The 15,942-nt window shown below is 37.7% G+C and overlaps 1 gene segment (V, D, J or C); it reads left to right on the top strand.

The window, feature by feature from the left end:
* The first annotated feature begins 929 nt into the window (after positions 1–929).
* Positions 930–12,975, top strand: LOC134473153 (T cell receptor alpha variable 4-like). The segment is given in 3 exon segments: positions 930–1,075; positions 1,528–1,819; positions 12,738–12,975. Coding segments are annotated over 3 exon segments (570 nt in total).
* Positions 12,976–15,942: the final 2,967 nt, after the last annotated feature.

The following is a 15,942-nucleotide window of genomic DNA, read 5'->3' as shown; positions in this document are numbered from 1 at the left end:
TGTATTTAGTTTCATATAAGTAGTTTCATATATTTAGTTTCATATAAGTAGTTTCATATAAGTATTTAGTTTCATTTAAGTATTCATATAAGTATTTTCTTTACCATTTTAAAATATATTCTGTGTGTATTTTTTAGTTTCATATAAGTATTTCATGTAAGTATTTACCATATAAGTTTATTTTTATGATTCATAATGGATACATAGTCATTGTGAGGGCTTGCTGCATATACACGTTGCATCTTGATTCTTTTTGCTTTTCTTTCTCCTCTCTTCCTGTCTCCCATAATCCTAGATCCCTTTCCCATCTCCACAAAGTCTCTGTGTTTCTTATCATTTCTCTTTTATTTTGCTCTTTAAATTATACTTTCATGCTGGGGGTTTAGCTCAGTGGCGTAAGTGCCTGCTTGGCAAATGCAAGGTTGTGAGTTCAATCCCTGGTACCAAAAAAAAAAAAAAAAAATTTTATACTTTCTTAGAGAAGACAAACAACATGATATTTAATTGCCTGTGTCTGATTAATTTAACTCAGCATTATGGTCTCAAGATACATGCGTTTTCCTATAAAGGACTAAAGTTTATCCTTCTTTGTGGTTGAGATATTTATACATCAATCAATCATCTAGTATTTATGTATGTATATATCTTTATATCATCTATCTATCATCTATCATCTATCTATCTATCTATCTATCTATCTATCTATCTATCTATCTATCTAACTATCATCTATCTGCCAAATCTATAAGCAGTTAGACCTCAGGAAAGATCTCAAATGAAATATGGAATGCTGGGCCCTTGTACTGGCAGATTTCATCCCTGTTCTTCCTGGACAGCAGCTGAGTCTTGCAGGGAAGCTGCACTCTGCTGCTCTGCTGCCTGGTGGGTGGTGCTCTTCTAAGGACAGCCCCAGGTGACAGCTTCTAGAGTGAGCCAGGCCAGTGGCTGCCATGCTTTGTCCCTGGTTCCCTTTCTAGTTCAGGGCTGGGCTTAGCGAAATAGCCTAGAACTTGAAACCTAGGATACACCTAAAATATGGAGCAGATGACAAGAGTGACCGTCCTCCTGATCCTGGGTGAGTTATTTTAGACTAAGGGGAATTTGGATCTGGGCCTAAGGATGTTGAACAGAGGTGTTTATCCTGGCCTACTCCCAGTTGCTGTTTATCCAAGATGTTGAGGGAAACCTTTGAGTCCTGTTTTTCTCTTGGCAACTTCTAAGTCTACATGAGAAGTGTTTCAGGCCAGTAAATTTACTCTGGAATACTGATCCCTGGGTTCATTCATGGGAAAGAGAAGGCAAACTACTAACTCTACGTAGGTTGCCCTGAGTCCTCCTGGAATAAATGGAAAGAATATTTTAATCCTGGAGCACAAATGAGAAGTAAACTGTGTGTGTACGTGTGTGATGGGGAAGTCAGGGGTGAGTCAGATTCAACTGTGAGAGAGAAACATTGGGGAGGAGGGAAAGGAGCTTCTAATCCACCTCATTCCAGCACAGGCACCAGCATTGTGTTTACTCCCACAGGTACTGGGAGCCTTGCTAAGACCACTCAGCCCTTCTCCATGGACTCCTATGAGGGACAAGAGGTGAACTTGTCCTGTACCCACCCCGACATCGCTACAAGTGATAACATCGTGTGGTACCGACAAGTCCACCACCAGGGACCACAGTTTGTTATTCGAGGGTATAAGACAGACGTGGCCAATGAAGTGGCATCTCTGTTTATCCCTAACGACAGGAAGTCCAGCACCCTGAGCCTGCCCCGGGTTGCTCTGAGAGACACTGCTGTGTACTACTGCATCGTGGCTGAGACACAGTGAGACATCTGGCCCTGCACCTGTGCAGTATCCCTCTGTTGAGTGGCAGTCATGCCTGGGAAGAAGCCCCAAAGCGGGGCTTTCTCTAAACTTTCTTTTTCCATTTTTTGCAAGTGTTTGTAAAATAATTCTTATACTATTTAAACCTTCCTGTTGTTTATTTTAAATAGATATTTCATTTACATGAAAAATTGAAAAAGTGTCATAAAACTGAGTATGGTGTAGCATGTTTATTCCACTATTGTCCCTGAACACCTAACTATGATAAATGAGACAATTAGTGGTTTTTACACACTTCCTTTTTGTGCTGATGTGCCTCATTTTGTACATAGATGCACATCCATGCACACATCCATGTACTATACATACTTTATATCCACTCAACACACAATGTGGACAATATATATTCTTAGATTTTGTAAAATTTTGCCTGTCACATTATTACTTATTGTGGGCATTATTACTTATTACTTAAATTTTGAACACTTTAGTGGTCATGTTCAGGCATCTACTAGATGGATTGCATGTGTCCTCTTATGTTTCTCTGCTGCTTGTCCTTCTGTCTCACTGTCCATCTGTGGATAACGTGGAAGGGGTGATGGTAGAGGAGAATGGATTCTGATTGTGGTAGATTAACTAATGGTCAGCTTGTAACATGCAGCAGAATTAGTGTGATTCGGGGTGTGGATGGCCCACCTGAGGATTGTTTGCAACAGCATAAAAAGAAAACTGGAGAGAAAGATGGCATGCTGTTGATTCTCCTGGAGAAGCTTGTTATGCTGATTTTCTTTTTCTTATTTAATAAATAAATAAATAAATAAATAAATAAATAAACCAAGATAGAAAATGAGGGTAGAATGATACAGAATTCAACAAAAAATTAAATTAAGGAATTTCTAGTTGATACATTACAGACTGTCATCTTAGAAATAGTTGTTCAAGTTACAAAATCAAAGCATAAACATGAATAGACACTCAAACATTGTCAAGCCCTTCTATTCAATGATTCAACAAAAATTTACTAATATGGTCATCTATCTTACACTCTTACATATACAGTTATATACTTTAGAGCACTTTCCTTTCCTTTCATTTTTACAATATCTATTATACATTTTGAATCTTATTACTTTTTTAGTTTTTAGTATTCTTTACACTATAGAGGCAATGTGATTTTTACTAATGTGTGTTTTGTTAATTTCACTTATGCGGAACATCTCAACTTGCCTCCATTTACCTATAAAGGCCTCAAGATTATCTTTTTTATAGCTAAATAATATTCCATTGTATAAAAGTACCACATCTTTTTCATCCACTCTGTGGTTGGTGGACATTTTGGTTGTTTCTAAGATTTAGCTATTACAAATTGTGCTGCTATAAGCATGGGTGCACATATATCACTGTGACGTGACATTTTCAAATTTTTCTGTGAAAATACTCAGGAGGGAAATAGCTGAATTGAATGGAACTTTTAATCCTAGTTTGTTGAGGAATCTCCATACTGATTTCCAGAGTGGCTGCACCAGTCTACACTCCCACCAACAGTGGAGAAGGATTCCTTTCCCCCTGCATCCTTGCCAACATTTGCTATCAGTTGATTTCTTGATGGCAGTCATTCTTCTGGGGTGAGATGATACCTCAGTGTTGTTTTAATTTGCCCTTCTCAGATGACCAGTGATGGTGAACATTTCTTCATGTATTTATTTGCCATTTGTGTATCTCTATCTGAGAACTGTGTGTTCATCTCTGATGCCCATTTTTAGAGAGGGTCTTTGAATTTGGGGGTTTGATGCTTTTCAGTTCTTTATATGTTCTGGATATAAATCCTTTGTTTGAGGGATTGTTGGCTAAAATTCTTTCCCATTCTGTGGGTTTTGTTTTTCACTTCGTTGGTGATTTCTTTTGAAGTGCAAAAACTTTTTAGCAATATGAGATCCCAGTTGTTGGTTTTTTGCAGTGTTTCCTATGTGATTTGTGTTTTGTTCATGAATTCTCTGCCTACCCTTATGTTCCCAAGATTTCTCCCTTCCTTGTCTTCCAGTAGATTTAGTGTTTCTATTTTAATATTTAGGTCCTTGATCCAGTTTGATTTTAGTTTATCACCCAAAGGCGATATTTCCATAATTTGTCTCTCAGTGAGTTTTTCATTTGTGTACAGAAATCTATTGATTGTTGAGTGTTGACTTTGTATCTGGCAAAACTTATGAATTTGTTTATTACATCTAGTAGTCTTTTAATAGAATTTTTTGGGTCTTCTATGTAAAGTTTCATGTCATCTACAAATAATTATAATTTTAACTCTTTCTTTCCTATGTTTATTCATTTTATTTCTCTCTCTTGTCTGATTGTCCTGGTTAATATTTCCAGAACTAGTGAATAGAAGGGATGATAATGGACATCCTTTTCTTGTCCCTGATTTTAATGAAGGTTTTCAGTTTTTGACCATTTAGTATAAGGTTGGCTGTTGGTTTGTCATAAATGGCCTTTATGAGATTGAGATAGATACCATCTATTCCATGTTCCTGTAGGGTTAAATCATGAAAAGCTTTTAGGCCTTATCAAAAGCTTTTTCTGCATCTGTTGAGATGATCATGTGATTTTTTCTTTGGCTCTGTTGATGTGGTGTATTACATTTGTTGATTTGCATATGTCAAACCACCCCTGCATTCCTAGAATAAATCCCACTTGCTATGGTATAAAATCTACTTGATGATTTGCTACATTCTATTTGCCAGTATTTTATTGAGAATCCTGGCATCAATGTTCATTAGTGAGATTGGCTGATAGTTCTCATTTTCGGGTGGGTATTTCTCTGGTTTTAGTGTCAGTGTGATACTTACCTCCAGTAATGATTTAGGGAGGATTGCTTCTCTTTCAATTTCATTGAAGATTTTAAGGTGTATTGGCATCAAATCTTCTCTAAACTTCTTTTAGAATTCAGCCATGAGTTCATCAGTGCCCGAGCTTTTCTTTGTTGGTAAGTTTGTAGTCACATTTTCCATTTTGGTAGCTGATATTGGGTTGTTCAAAATTGTTATGTCTTCTTGATTAAGCTTTGGTGTTTCATATGTTTCTAGAAATCTGTCCATTTCCTCTGTGTTTTCCACTCTATGTGAGTAGAGATTTTCAAAGAAGGCGTTCGTGATCTTTTGAATTTCCATGGGATCTGTAGTAATTTCCCTCTTTTCAGTCCTTATTGTGTGAATTTGAGTTTTTTCTTTCTTTTTCTTGATAAAGTTGGCTAGATGTTTATCAATTTTGTTTATTATCTAAAAAATCAGCTCTTTGATTCATTAATTTTTGTATTGCCTTTTTAGTTTCAATTGTATTAATCTGCTCTGATCTTTACAATTTCCTCTCTTTCATGAGCTCTTGGTTTGCTCTTTCTTTTCTAGAAGCTTGACATGTAGCATTAGGTTATTTATCTGTGCTCATTCTATTTTCTTGATGTGACAATTTATTGCTATATATTTCCCTCTTAAGGCTCCTTTCATTGCATCCCATAGGTTACAGTATATTGTATCTGCATTTTCTTTGAATTGTAAGTATTGTTTTATTTCTTCTTTAATTTCAACTGTAACCCACTGGTTGTTCAATGTGGGGAACCCTGCAATTGGCCATTATCTTATGTTAATAAGACAACAGGTATCTTAATGTTACGTTTCTATTCAGTAGTTAAGTTTCTATCTCTCCTCACCCAGCCTGTTTTTCTTTAGGTCACATGTCCCTGTGGTTTGGCCCATTCAGGGATTATGCTAATCAGCCTGCTTTATGGGCCCACAAGCAGGAGATTGGAGTTACCCTATAGCCCCTAGAACTTCCCACTGCTGCTAAGTTACCTGCTGATATATCAGAACCCAACCCCTTCCCCAATACCCTATATATTCGTTACTCTTTCTTTGAATCAGAGCACTTTCTTTCTTGATCAGAGCACTGTCTTGTCTCCATTCTTCATGTCTCTTGTCTCTTCCAATCCCTACTCCCCTTCTAGGGTCTCCATGGATTTACCTGCAGGTCAGGATAGTTCAGGAGATTTTTATTTAATTACCATGTATTACTGCTGGTTTTGCAAATTTTTTACCATTGATTTCTAATTTTATTGTGTTATGGTCAGATATGCATGGGATAATTTCAATTCCTTTGAATTTGCTTAAGAATGTTTTATGGGTTAATATATGATCTATTATGGAGACTGTCCCAGGTGCAGCTAAGAATGTATATTTTGATGTGGTTGGGTTGAACACTCTGTAAAGGTCCACTAAGTCCATTTGCTCACAAGTATGATTCAGTTCTGTTATTTCTTTGATGTCTTTTTGTCTAGTTGATCTATCTTTCTGTGATGGTGAGGTGTTAAGGTCCCCCATTACAATTGTGTTCTTCGTTTTTCATTTCCATTAGTAATTGTCTTATATAGTTGGGTGCTCCTGTATTTGGTGCATATAGATTATAATTGTTAGTTCTTCCTCTTCAATTTTTCCACTAATGAATATGTAGTGGCCTTCTTTATCTGTTTTAATTTTTTTAGGTTTGAAGTTCATTTTGTCTGCAAACTGAAGAGCTGCTTCTGCTTTTTTCTGGGTTCTTGTTGCATGGAATAGTGTTTTCCCTCCTTTGACTTTTAATCTGTGAGTTTCCTTTTGAGTTAGATGTGTTTCTTGTGTGCAGCATATTGTGGGATCCTGTTTCTTGATCCATTCTGTCAACCTGTTTCTTTTGATAGGTGAATTGAGGCCATTTACTTTTATGGCTATAACTGATATGTAGTAACTCAACTGTGCTGTTATGTTCCAGTTTGTTTTCTGCTTTTCCTCCTTGTTTAATTTCTTGCTCTGCCTTGTGGTTTCTTTCTGCTGTTGCCCTGGAGATTGTGGTCATTTTTATCTCTATCTAGTATATCTTTCAGTACTCTTTCTGGTGTTGGTTTGGTGGACATGAATTTCTTCAGGTGTTCTTTGTCATGGGAGTATCTTGTTTCTCCATTAAATGTGAAAGACAGTTTTTCTGGGTACATCAGTCTTGGATGAAAGTTGTTTTCTTTTAGGGCTTGATATACTTCATTTCAAGCTTGTCTTATCTTAAAGATTTGTGCTGAAAAGTCTACCATGATTCTAATGGGCTTGCTTTGATAGATTAGTTGTATATTTTCTATAACAGTTTTTAGTATTCTGTTTTGATGCTGTATGTCTGGGATCTTAATTATTATATGTCTGGGTGTAGATTTGGGTTAGTTGTGAGTTTGGCATTCTATATGTCTCATTTATCTGTATATCAGATTTCCCCCCCATATTTGGGAAATTTTCTGCTATTACTTCTGTGAATAGTTTATTAGTTTATGGAGCTCAATTGTGTTGACTCCTGCATCTTCATTATGCTTATTAGTCTTTTTTTTGGTACCAGGGACTGAATTCACAATGATGTGCTTGCACGGCAGGCACTTATGCTGCTGAGCTAAACCCCCAGCCCGTGAGTCTTATATTGTTTCTGGGCATCCTCTTGAAGCTGCTGGATTGTCAGTTCGTGCTGCTTTTGTTTTTAAAAGTTCTACCCTTTCATGATTGCTAACTGCAACCCTGTCCTTAAGATCTGAAATTCTATCCTCAGCTTCATTTAAATAGTTTTGCCAGCTTTCAGTAGAGTTTTTTTTTTTCTTGGATGTCTCTTTGAATTTGTTTCATTGATTCTGCTTATTTTCTATATTGTTCATTCAAGATTTTAGTCAGTGTTCTTTGCTCCTGTAATTTTTTTAAATCTATTTCTTCGCTAGCTATGCTAAGCAACTCGTTTACTAAGGTTGTTATTTCTGTTTTTATCTAAGACATTATTTCTAATTTGATTTCCTCTATAGCTGCAGGGATTTGTTTCTTTTTTTCACTTGCTATCTTTTCAGATATTTCTGCTGTATGATTCTTAAAGTTCTCTATTTCACTGTCACATGTTTTTGCTCCTGATGGACTAGATGTTTGAGATTGCATTTTGCTTTTTTGTTTTGTCATTTTCACCTTTTGGACTAATATTTGGTTTTTCAATCCCAATAGTCACAACTGTCAGTAGTGTGCATCTCCTCTGTTGTTGATGTTTGTCCAGTTACTGAGTACCATATTGAAGAGGAGGGCCAGTCACCTGAATTGCTCCTGTGGGTCCTGTTGGTTGAGTCTTGTATTCTTCCTGGGTTGACTAGCCTAGGAGTATTGATGTAAGTCAACCCTTAGTTCCTGCTGTTGCTATGTCTTCAGGTTATTACAGGTCACTAGATCTCCCTGTCAATAATGTTTGTCTCCACTGAGACCCTACTGTGTCTCTAGGTGTCTCATAAGCCCTTATAATTTTCTCCAGTGTGGGGGACCCCTTATTGGCATTCTCCTCAATCTGCCTGATATTCTCTGTGTGGAGGAAGGAGTCAGGTACACCCTTGCTCAGCTCTTCAAGGTCTTACAGCTGGAAGGAGTTTCACTACTGCTCCTGTTTAACCTCTGAGGATCTCTGTTTTAGGGGCAAACTCACCTTACTGACTGGAGCCTGCTGAGGTCTTCTGTTTGGGTAAGGGGTTACTGAGTATCCTATAACCCAGTATGGTTGATCCACTGCAGTTCAATGTTCTGGGCGGGAGAGTGAGAGTCAAACATCAACAGCAGTACTTTGTCCAGGAGATGGGGAGGATCTCTGAGTTCAGAGAGCTGGTGGACCACAGTGGCTGATCTTGTGCCCTGCACACAGCAAAAGTGTACCTGGCACAAGGAAAGTTCAAGGGCATCGGGCAGCAATGTGGTCTGGCATGCCATGTACAGCCTTGTTTTCTTGATACAAACTTGGCTATTTTTTTTTTTTTTTGTTTGAGGAGCTCAAGTTGTCACTGTCACTGAAGATGACTGTGGCTCTCTTTGGGGGAGCTCTGGTCCTTACTTAGGTGCTGATCCCTCAGCCTGTTCATACAGATCCTTCATCCTGCTGATCCGGACTTTCTAGCTTCCAGCAATGATCCTTGGGCCTTCCCAGTGAAGATCCTTGATACAGATATGCATGAGACATTGTCACGGGCTCCAGATGGACTCATGGAGGTTATTGGCTTGGGCTCTAGCTCTTCAGCTGGACTCCTGCAGTATGTTGTGGTGGGATCCAGGCACTTAGCTGGTTTCTTTGGGTCTGTAGTGTGTGGACAGATCTCCTGAACTCTTTTCCCTCTGTCTTTCTGGGTGAATATTATAAATAATCTATAAGTTATGTGTCCTGTATTAAACTTTTTCCCTTGTAAGCCCTGGTTGGATGATGCGATGGTTATGGTCTAGAAGAGGTTAGTGTTAAGGTCAAGGTTCTTTCAAGCAGTGAATATACAGAACAGGTTTTGTTTTAGGATTCCTTTTTATGAATGGGAATTTGCATGTTAATCACTGTGGAAGAAAAAATTAGTAGGCTTGAGTAGTGTGGAGAAGGCACAGGAATTAATAGTAGAAAGCTCAGGTCTCTACTTGTGCCTCATGCTTGTTGCATACCCAAGGTCATAAAACACGAAAAAACAAAACAAAACAAGACAAAACAAAACTAGCTTCGGAACAGCTATTGCTGAGTTTGAATTTGAAATCTGTGACTCTACAGAATTTGATCTGTAGCTTAGTGTAAACATCTCAATGCCTAGCATACAAAACACATACAAAAACAGTGATGAATAAAATGGATAAAGAAATTAAAATATCCTCAAATCTCAACATTCTTAGATAACCATAGATTACATTTTGGTATCTTTTCACCATAAAGGAGGATATTAATTATGTATAGGTAGTAATGTAACATATGTGTAGTCAGAATTACAGGGCTTTTCAGTCAAGATTTCAGACAGCTTTGGATGACTGTCTATTAATTGTCAGATCACATTTTCAGGGTAGTTAAGTCTCAAAGCTGAAAATCAATAGTAGGGTGAGTAGCAAGCCACACCTGAGCAGCATATAATTCTGTAATTAATATCCTTTCTTGTACAGTTTTTCTGTTTCTGTAGACTTTCTAATTGCTTCCTATCCCCCCTTTTTTCCTTATATCAATCTCTTAACAAATTTCTCAGTATAGATGATTGTATCAGATTCTCTGTCTTTCTAAAGACCTCTTAGTCAAAATCCAATTATGCTTTTGTTTCAACATCGTCTGATTGTTTGGTGATTTTTTTTAGAAACCCAAAATTAGAATTTTAATACTTTTATTTCTGTTCATTGAATTATCTCCATTGTCTTTAGCATCACTGAAAATTCATTTATTTATTTATTTCATTTTAAAGAAAATCAGCAACAAGATACAGAGTAACCATAGTTAATACACAGCATAGCGTTATCTGCAAAGCACTGACTCAGAGTGCAAGATACAGGCATTTAATTGTCCAAACAAGATTAGCATAAACTTTTCTTTTCAATGAAGTAAAAGAAAGCAGTAGTATAACTATCTTAATTATCCTGTATGCTGGTAGTTTTCTTTTTCTGTTCTTTCTTTTCTACTTCCCCATCCCAGTTTCTCCTTCCTTTTGATCAGTTGCTTCCTATTTCACGTCTATTGTACATTTTGAATCTTCTTTACTCTTTCAGCATCTCAGTATGATGTTTACAGTATGATGTTTACAAATGTAAATCTGGTTTATTTCACTTATGAATATGGTCTCAAGTGGCATCCATTTATCCATAAAAGTCTCAAACTTATTCTCCTTTATAGCTGAGTAGTAGTACTGTATTGTGTAAAAAGACCACACCTTTTTCTACTTTCCTCTGGTGCTGGGCATTTGGGTTAAATACAACATGTAGCTATTATAAATTGTGCTGTTATAAACATGGGTGCACGTATATTGCTGTGTTATGATGTTTTTAATTTTTCCAGGAAGATAACTTAGAGGGGAATAACTAGGTTAAATGGGACCTCTAATCCTAAATTTTAAGGAATCTCCACACTGATTTCCATAATGGTTGCACCAGTCTACAGTCTCACCAACAGTGGAGAAGGGTTCCTTTTACCCACGGCCTCACCAGCATATTATTAGTTGATTTCTTGATAGCCATTTTTTTCTGGAGTGAGATGGAATCTCAGTATTATTTTAATTTGAATCTCTTAAATGATCAATGTTGACCACTTTTCATGTATTTATTTGTTGTTTGTGTTTCTTCTTCTGAGAAGTGCATATTCATCTCAGATGCCTATTTTTGGATTGGATCTTTGAATTTGGGTGTTCTGATTTTTTCAGTTCTTTATATGTTCTAGATATGTCCTTTGTCTGAGGGACGGAGGGTTGGGTGTAATTTTTTCCACCCTGTCAGTTGTCTTTCACTCTGTTGATGATTTCTTTTGTTGTACAAACGTTATTTTTTTAATAAGGTGTGCTACAAGTTGTTGATTCTTTGTAGTATTTTTCATGTGATCTGGGTTTTATTCATGAAGTTTTTGCCTGTCTTCAAGATTTCTACCCATTTTCTCTTCCAGTAGATCTATTGTTTCTGTTTTAATATTTAGATCTTTGATCCATTTTGACTTTAGTTTAGTACATGATGGTAGGCATGGGTTTAATTTTAATCTTTGGCATGTGGAAGCCCTGTTTTTCCAGCACCATTTTTCAAAGTGACTATCTTTGTTCCAGTGAATATGTTTGTCCCAATTGTCACAGATAAGGTGGCTGCATGTGTTTGGAGTTGTGTCTGCATCTTCTAATCTGTTGCTCTGATTGTCAGGCCAGTTTTTTTTCTAATATCATGTTGAGCTTTGTAGTATAATTTTGAATCAGGGATTGTGATGCCCCTGAGTTGCCTTAGTTGCCCAGGATTGCTTTTGCTATTGTAGGTCTCTTCTGGTTTCAAATGAATTTTAGGAATCTTTTCTTTAGTTTTGTGAGGTATGCTAATAGTTTTTGATTGGGATTGCATTAAATCCATGTAACAATATTGGAGCATGGCCATTTTCATGAAGCTTGTTTTTCCTATCCATGAACAAGTGATACTTTTGCATTTTCTGGTATCTTCTTTCATCTCCTTTTTCAGAGTACTGTAAAATTCAATTTGTAGATCTTTTACTTCCTTTGTTGGATTGATTCCTAAGTATTTCACTTTATTGGATCCTATTGTGAGGGGTGTGGTGTCCCCAATTTTTGTCTGTCTGAGTTTTTTGTTTGTGTACAGGAATGCTATTAATCTTCAAGTGCTGATTTTGTATGCAACCATGCTTCCGAGTTTGCTTACTACTCTAGAAGTCTTTGGTGGAGTTTTTGGGATTTTCTACATAGTGTATCATGTTATCTGCAAATAATGATAATTTAACTCCTTCCCTTCTTGTCTTTATTCCTTTTATTTCTTTTTCTTGCCTAATTTCTCTGCCTAATGTTTTTAGGTCTATATTCAATACAAGTGGCAATAGTGGATATCCTTGTCTTGTTCCTGATTTTAGAGTCAATGCTTTCAGTTTTTGATCATTTAGTGTGATGTTGGCTATTTGTTAGTCATAGATGTCTTTTATTAGATAGAAATACAGAACATTTATTCCAATTTTTGTAAGATTTTTGTCATGAATGGATGTTGGAGTTTCTCAAATGCTGTTTCTGCATCTGTTGAGATGATCATGGTTTTTGTCTTTGATTCTGTTAATATGGTGTGCTATGTTTATTGATTTGTGTATGTTGAATCATCCCTGAATCCCTCCTCAATTTTCTGTCTGTCTGTTTGATTTGAGATAGGGCCTCACTATGTAGTTCAGGCTGGCTTTGAACTTGCAGTGATGTTTATGTCTTAGTCTGCTGAGTGCTAGGATTACAAGTGTGAACCACCAAATCTGGATTACCCCTCATTTTAAAATTATATTTGGTTACATTCTTGTATTAGATAGCTTTTCTATTGCTGTTATATAGTACCTAACTTAGAGGAGAAGAGGTTTAACTTGACTCATGGTTTCCAGGGATTCTCTTTATAGTCTGCTCATGGTGGAAGTGGCAGAGCAACAATGCTTAGCTGAAAGCAGCGGGGAGGAAGAAAGAGGAACAGTGCCAGAGGAGCAGGTGCGAGGCCTGAGACATAGACCTCCAAGTCCTGACCCCCGAGATACACCAGGCACTGAAAAGTGTGCTCGATTAATTTCCTCAGCAGCTAGCTCCCAAGCCAACCGAGTTGACAGCTGCTTTAATGGTCACAGATTCATTCCCTCCCCATAAGAAGAGTAGACATTGCAACTCCTTGTAATTTCTGTTCTTTGTAAGTTTTATGTGATATTTGATGGTTATGTAATTGACAGGACAAATTTGAAGTTGAAGTTAGTTAAGATTTTTCTTTTAGAGATAGTAGGGTTTCCAAACTTTGTCCTTCTGAGTACCTAACTAATGCTCCCGCTTCTCCTCAGTCCTAACCTGCCCCAGGAGGTCAGGATCCAGTTTCCTTGTACAATGAAACTGAAAATGGTTGAGAATGATAAAGCAAGGCTTGAGAGGTGTATTGCCTCATAGTATTTGCCCTCTCCTCTGTTCTTTGCTTACTTTTACTGAATACAGATTGATAAATTCATAGGGCTTTATAAAAGTATGCAAATTCCCACAGCGTGGATTGTGAGGTTTCTAGGGCTTTATAAGTGTGCTATATCCCACAGTGTGGTCATCTTTGCATTAGGGCATGGCTTGGGGGGTCTTTTATGGCAGTCTCTCCTAAGGTGGCCTGCTTTGTGATAAAAATATCAGGTGACTCTACTCATCAAGCTCTTCTTGGAGCCCTGAGAATCAGACTGAAGGTCTCTTTCTCTTAGTGGAACAAACTCAGCTACTTTTTGTCTCTGTGCTTTCTCTCTTTGCCTTTCTCCCTGTTCTGGTTACAGAATACTAAGGAGGCAGGTTTACTAAAGTATCAAGTGAACTATCTGGACCAAAGGCTATTTTGGTAACTTTTTTCTAATATCAGGGGTTGACTGAGTAAAGAACATGTCTTTAAACAAAATCTGTCCCTCTGGTGACTCAGGATTTAGGGAACTATGTTTTATCAGTGTCTGTAGTTAATGACACAGTGAGGTGTGGCCCCCACTGTGAGGTCTGTGCCAATCAGACAGAGTATGGTGAGAGCTGAGAAAGGAAAAGAGGATATGGCTCAAACACTCTCATGCTCCACATAAATCACCAGCTCACTCCAGTCTCATCAGGGGCTGTCGCGTGTTATCACTGTTTTCCACATGGAAATGCACTTTCTACTTCATGTCAATAATGAAAAGCTTTACTTAGGATCTTACATTTATGAATATAAGGATAATCACACAGACTAAAAGGCAACAATGATCAGAGGAAAATTAAAAGCAAAGTGAACATTGCTTATGCACAGTGTAGTTAATGCCAGTATGAGAAAACAGAGCAGTTCCATAGCACTGTTTTTGATACGTACCTAAGAATTAATGACAAATTCACATGACTGAGCATTTTTTCAAGTCTATTTAATTCTCAGATTTTAATAAATATGTAGAATTGTGTGCCACAGTTAGATCACATTCAACTGTCTTCAATTCTGAATTCTATATTCAAATAGTGACCTCCACTGTCCAGAAAGATACAGGAAAAATGCAACCAATAAAAATCACAATGACAAATTTAAGAATGATATTATTTTTTTAAAGAGCATAATATATTTATTGAAAGGAAGAAAGCTTCTGTCTGAGAGAGAGAGAGAGAGAGAGAGAGAGAGAGAGAGAGAGAGAGACAGAGGAGATCCCAAGTGGGTTGCCAAAGACTATGTTTTCTAGGGACTTTTAGAGAGTAAAACCACAAAGTGAGGCAGGTCTAAGGTGGGGAGAACAAGGGAACTCACAACCTGGACATGAGGTGGGACAGATCTATAGTCAACCAATAAGATTAATTGCACAGGTAAAATATATTTAATTGGAGACAAATGGGAAAGTGAGTCACATCAGAAGCAGGCATGCTTAAAGAGCAGTGACTCCTCCTGGAGGGGGTTGGCATGGTGACTTTTGGCTTCCTCAGGGTGCTAGAGACCTAGCTGGAATATCACTTCCTGATGCTTACCTTTAAGAAGTCTGTGGGTGCATTTGATGTGTCTTTGTCTTGATGCCTGGCCCACAGCAAAGGTGTCAGTCTCCCCCACAGTTGCACGATATTTGGCCTTCTGCATTTTCTCCTTTAATGGCCCAGCCCTTTCCAACTGCCTGTAATATTTCTATCTAACTCAGTTGCTTGTAACAATCATCCCTCTGAAAAAGTAACCCAAACTGCCTTGAGGAATAATGGGCAGTGACCAATCTCACTTCTTCAGGCTGAAGGGGGTGATAATTGTTGTTCAGGCTGTCGGGGATACTCTGCAGAGGTCAGTTACTAGAAGGGAATCCAGCTGTCTGTCTGGTCAGCATTCCACTGGCCCTTGGCTTCAATGGGCATTTACTAAAGAGCTGCTGGGGAAACCTGTCCTCTACTTTAAGAGTGGCAGCTGCTGTAGGAGCAATTGACTAGCTGGCAGAGTAACAACTGCTTGTGAAAGTTCTCTGAGGGATAATAAAAAACCTGAGCAAGATCATTACCTAATGCTTTATAAATGTACATTAAAGTTTCAAAATGCACAACTTATTATTGAAGTATTTTCTGATACATATAAATGAAAGGTTGCAGAGTCTCCCTTAGTCCAAATGTGTTTAGGTCCTGTAAGTGTGCTGCTTTTGGAAATACCTCCTTCTAGTTTCACTCAGAAGATGGTTCTTTCCACTGAGTCTCAGGTTCAGTCTTTCGGGGAATACTAAAGTGGGGCATGGCTCTTATGTGTGTTCTTTTTTTTTTTTTTTGTCTTTTTCCTTTTTATTGGTACCAGGGATCGAACTCACGACTGCCTGCTTGCAAGGCAGGCGCTTATGCTGCTGAGCTAAATCCCCAGCCCCCTTACGTGTGTTCTTTTTGATGGGCAAAATTCTAGTTTTTCATCTGACCCAGAGAGAGGTATGTGTCTCTGATCTAAGATGACTTCCCTGTTTCCAGTGTTAGCAAACACTCATTTTCTATGGACTTAACTTGGAGAAAAAATTTGGAACAGTTTAGAGTTCTTTCTGATTTTACATGCCTCTGAAAAGAAAAGTACAAAGTGGGGGAAAAGATTAGAAGTAAAGCCAAAGAAAGGGAACTGAAGCACAACAGGTTTGATGTTTCCTC

The sequence above is a fragment of the Cavia porcellus genome, unplaced genomic scaffold (genome assembly GCF_034190915.1).
Source record: "Cavia porcellus strain 051 isolate PalLab524CR breed Dunkin Hartley unplaced genomic scaffold, mCavPor4.1 scaffold_26, whole genome shotgun sequence".
NCBI lineage: Eukaryota > Metazoa > Chordata > Mammalia > Rodentia > Caviidae > Cavia > Cavia porcellus.
The sequence above is the reverse complement of the archived record's forward strand: the minus strand, read 5'-3'. Positions and strand labels throughout refer to the sequence as shown.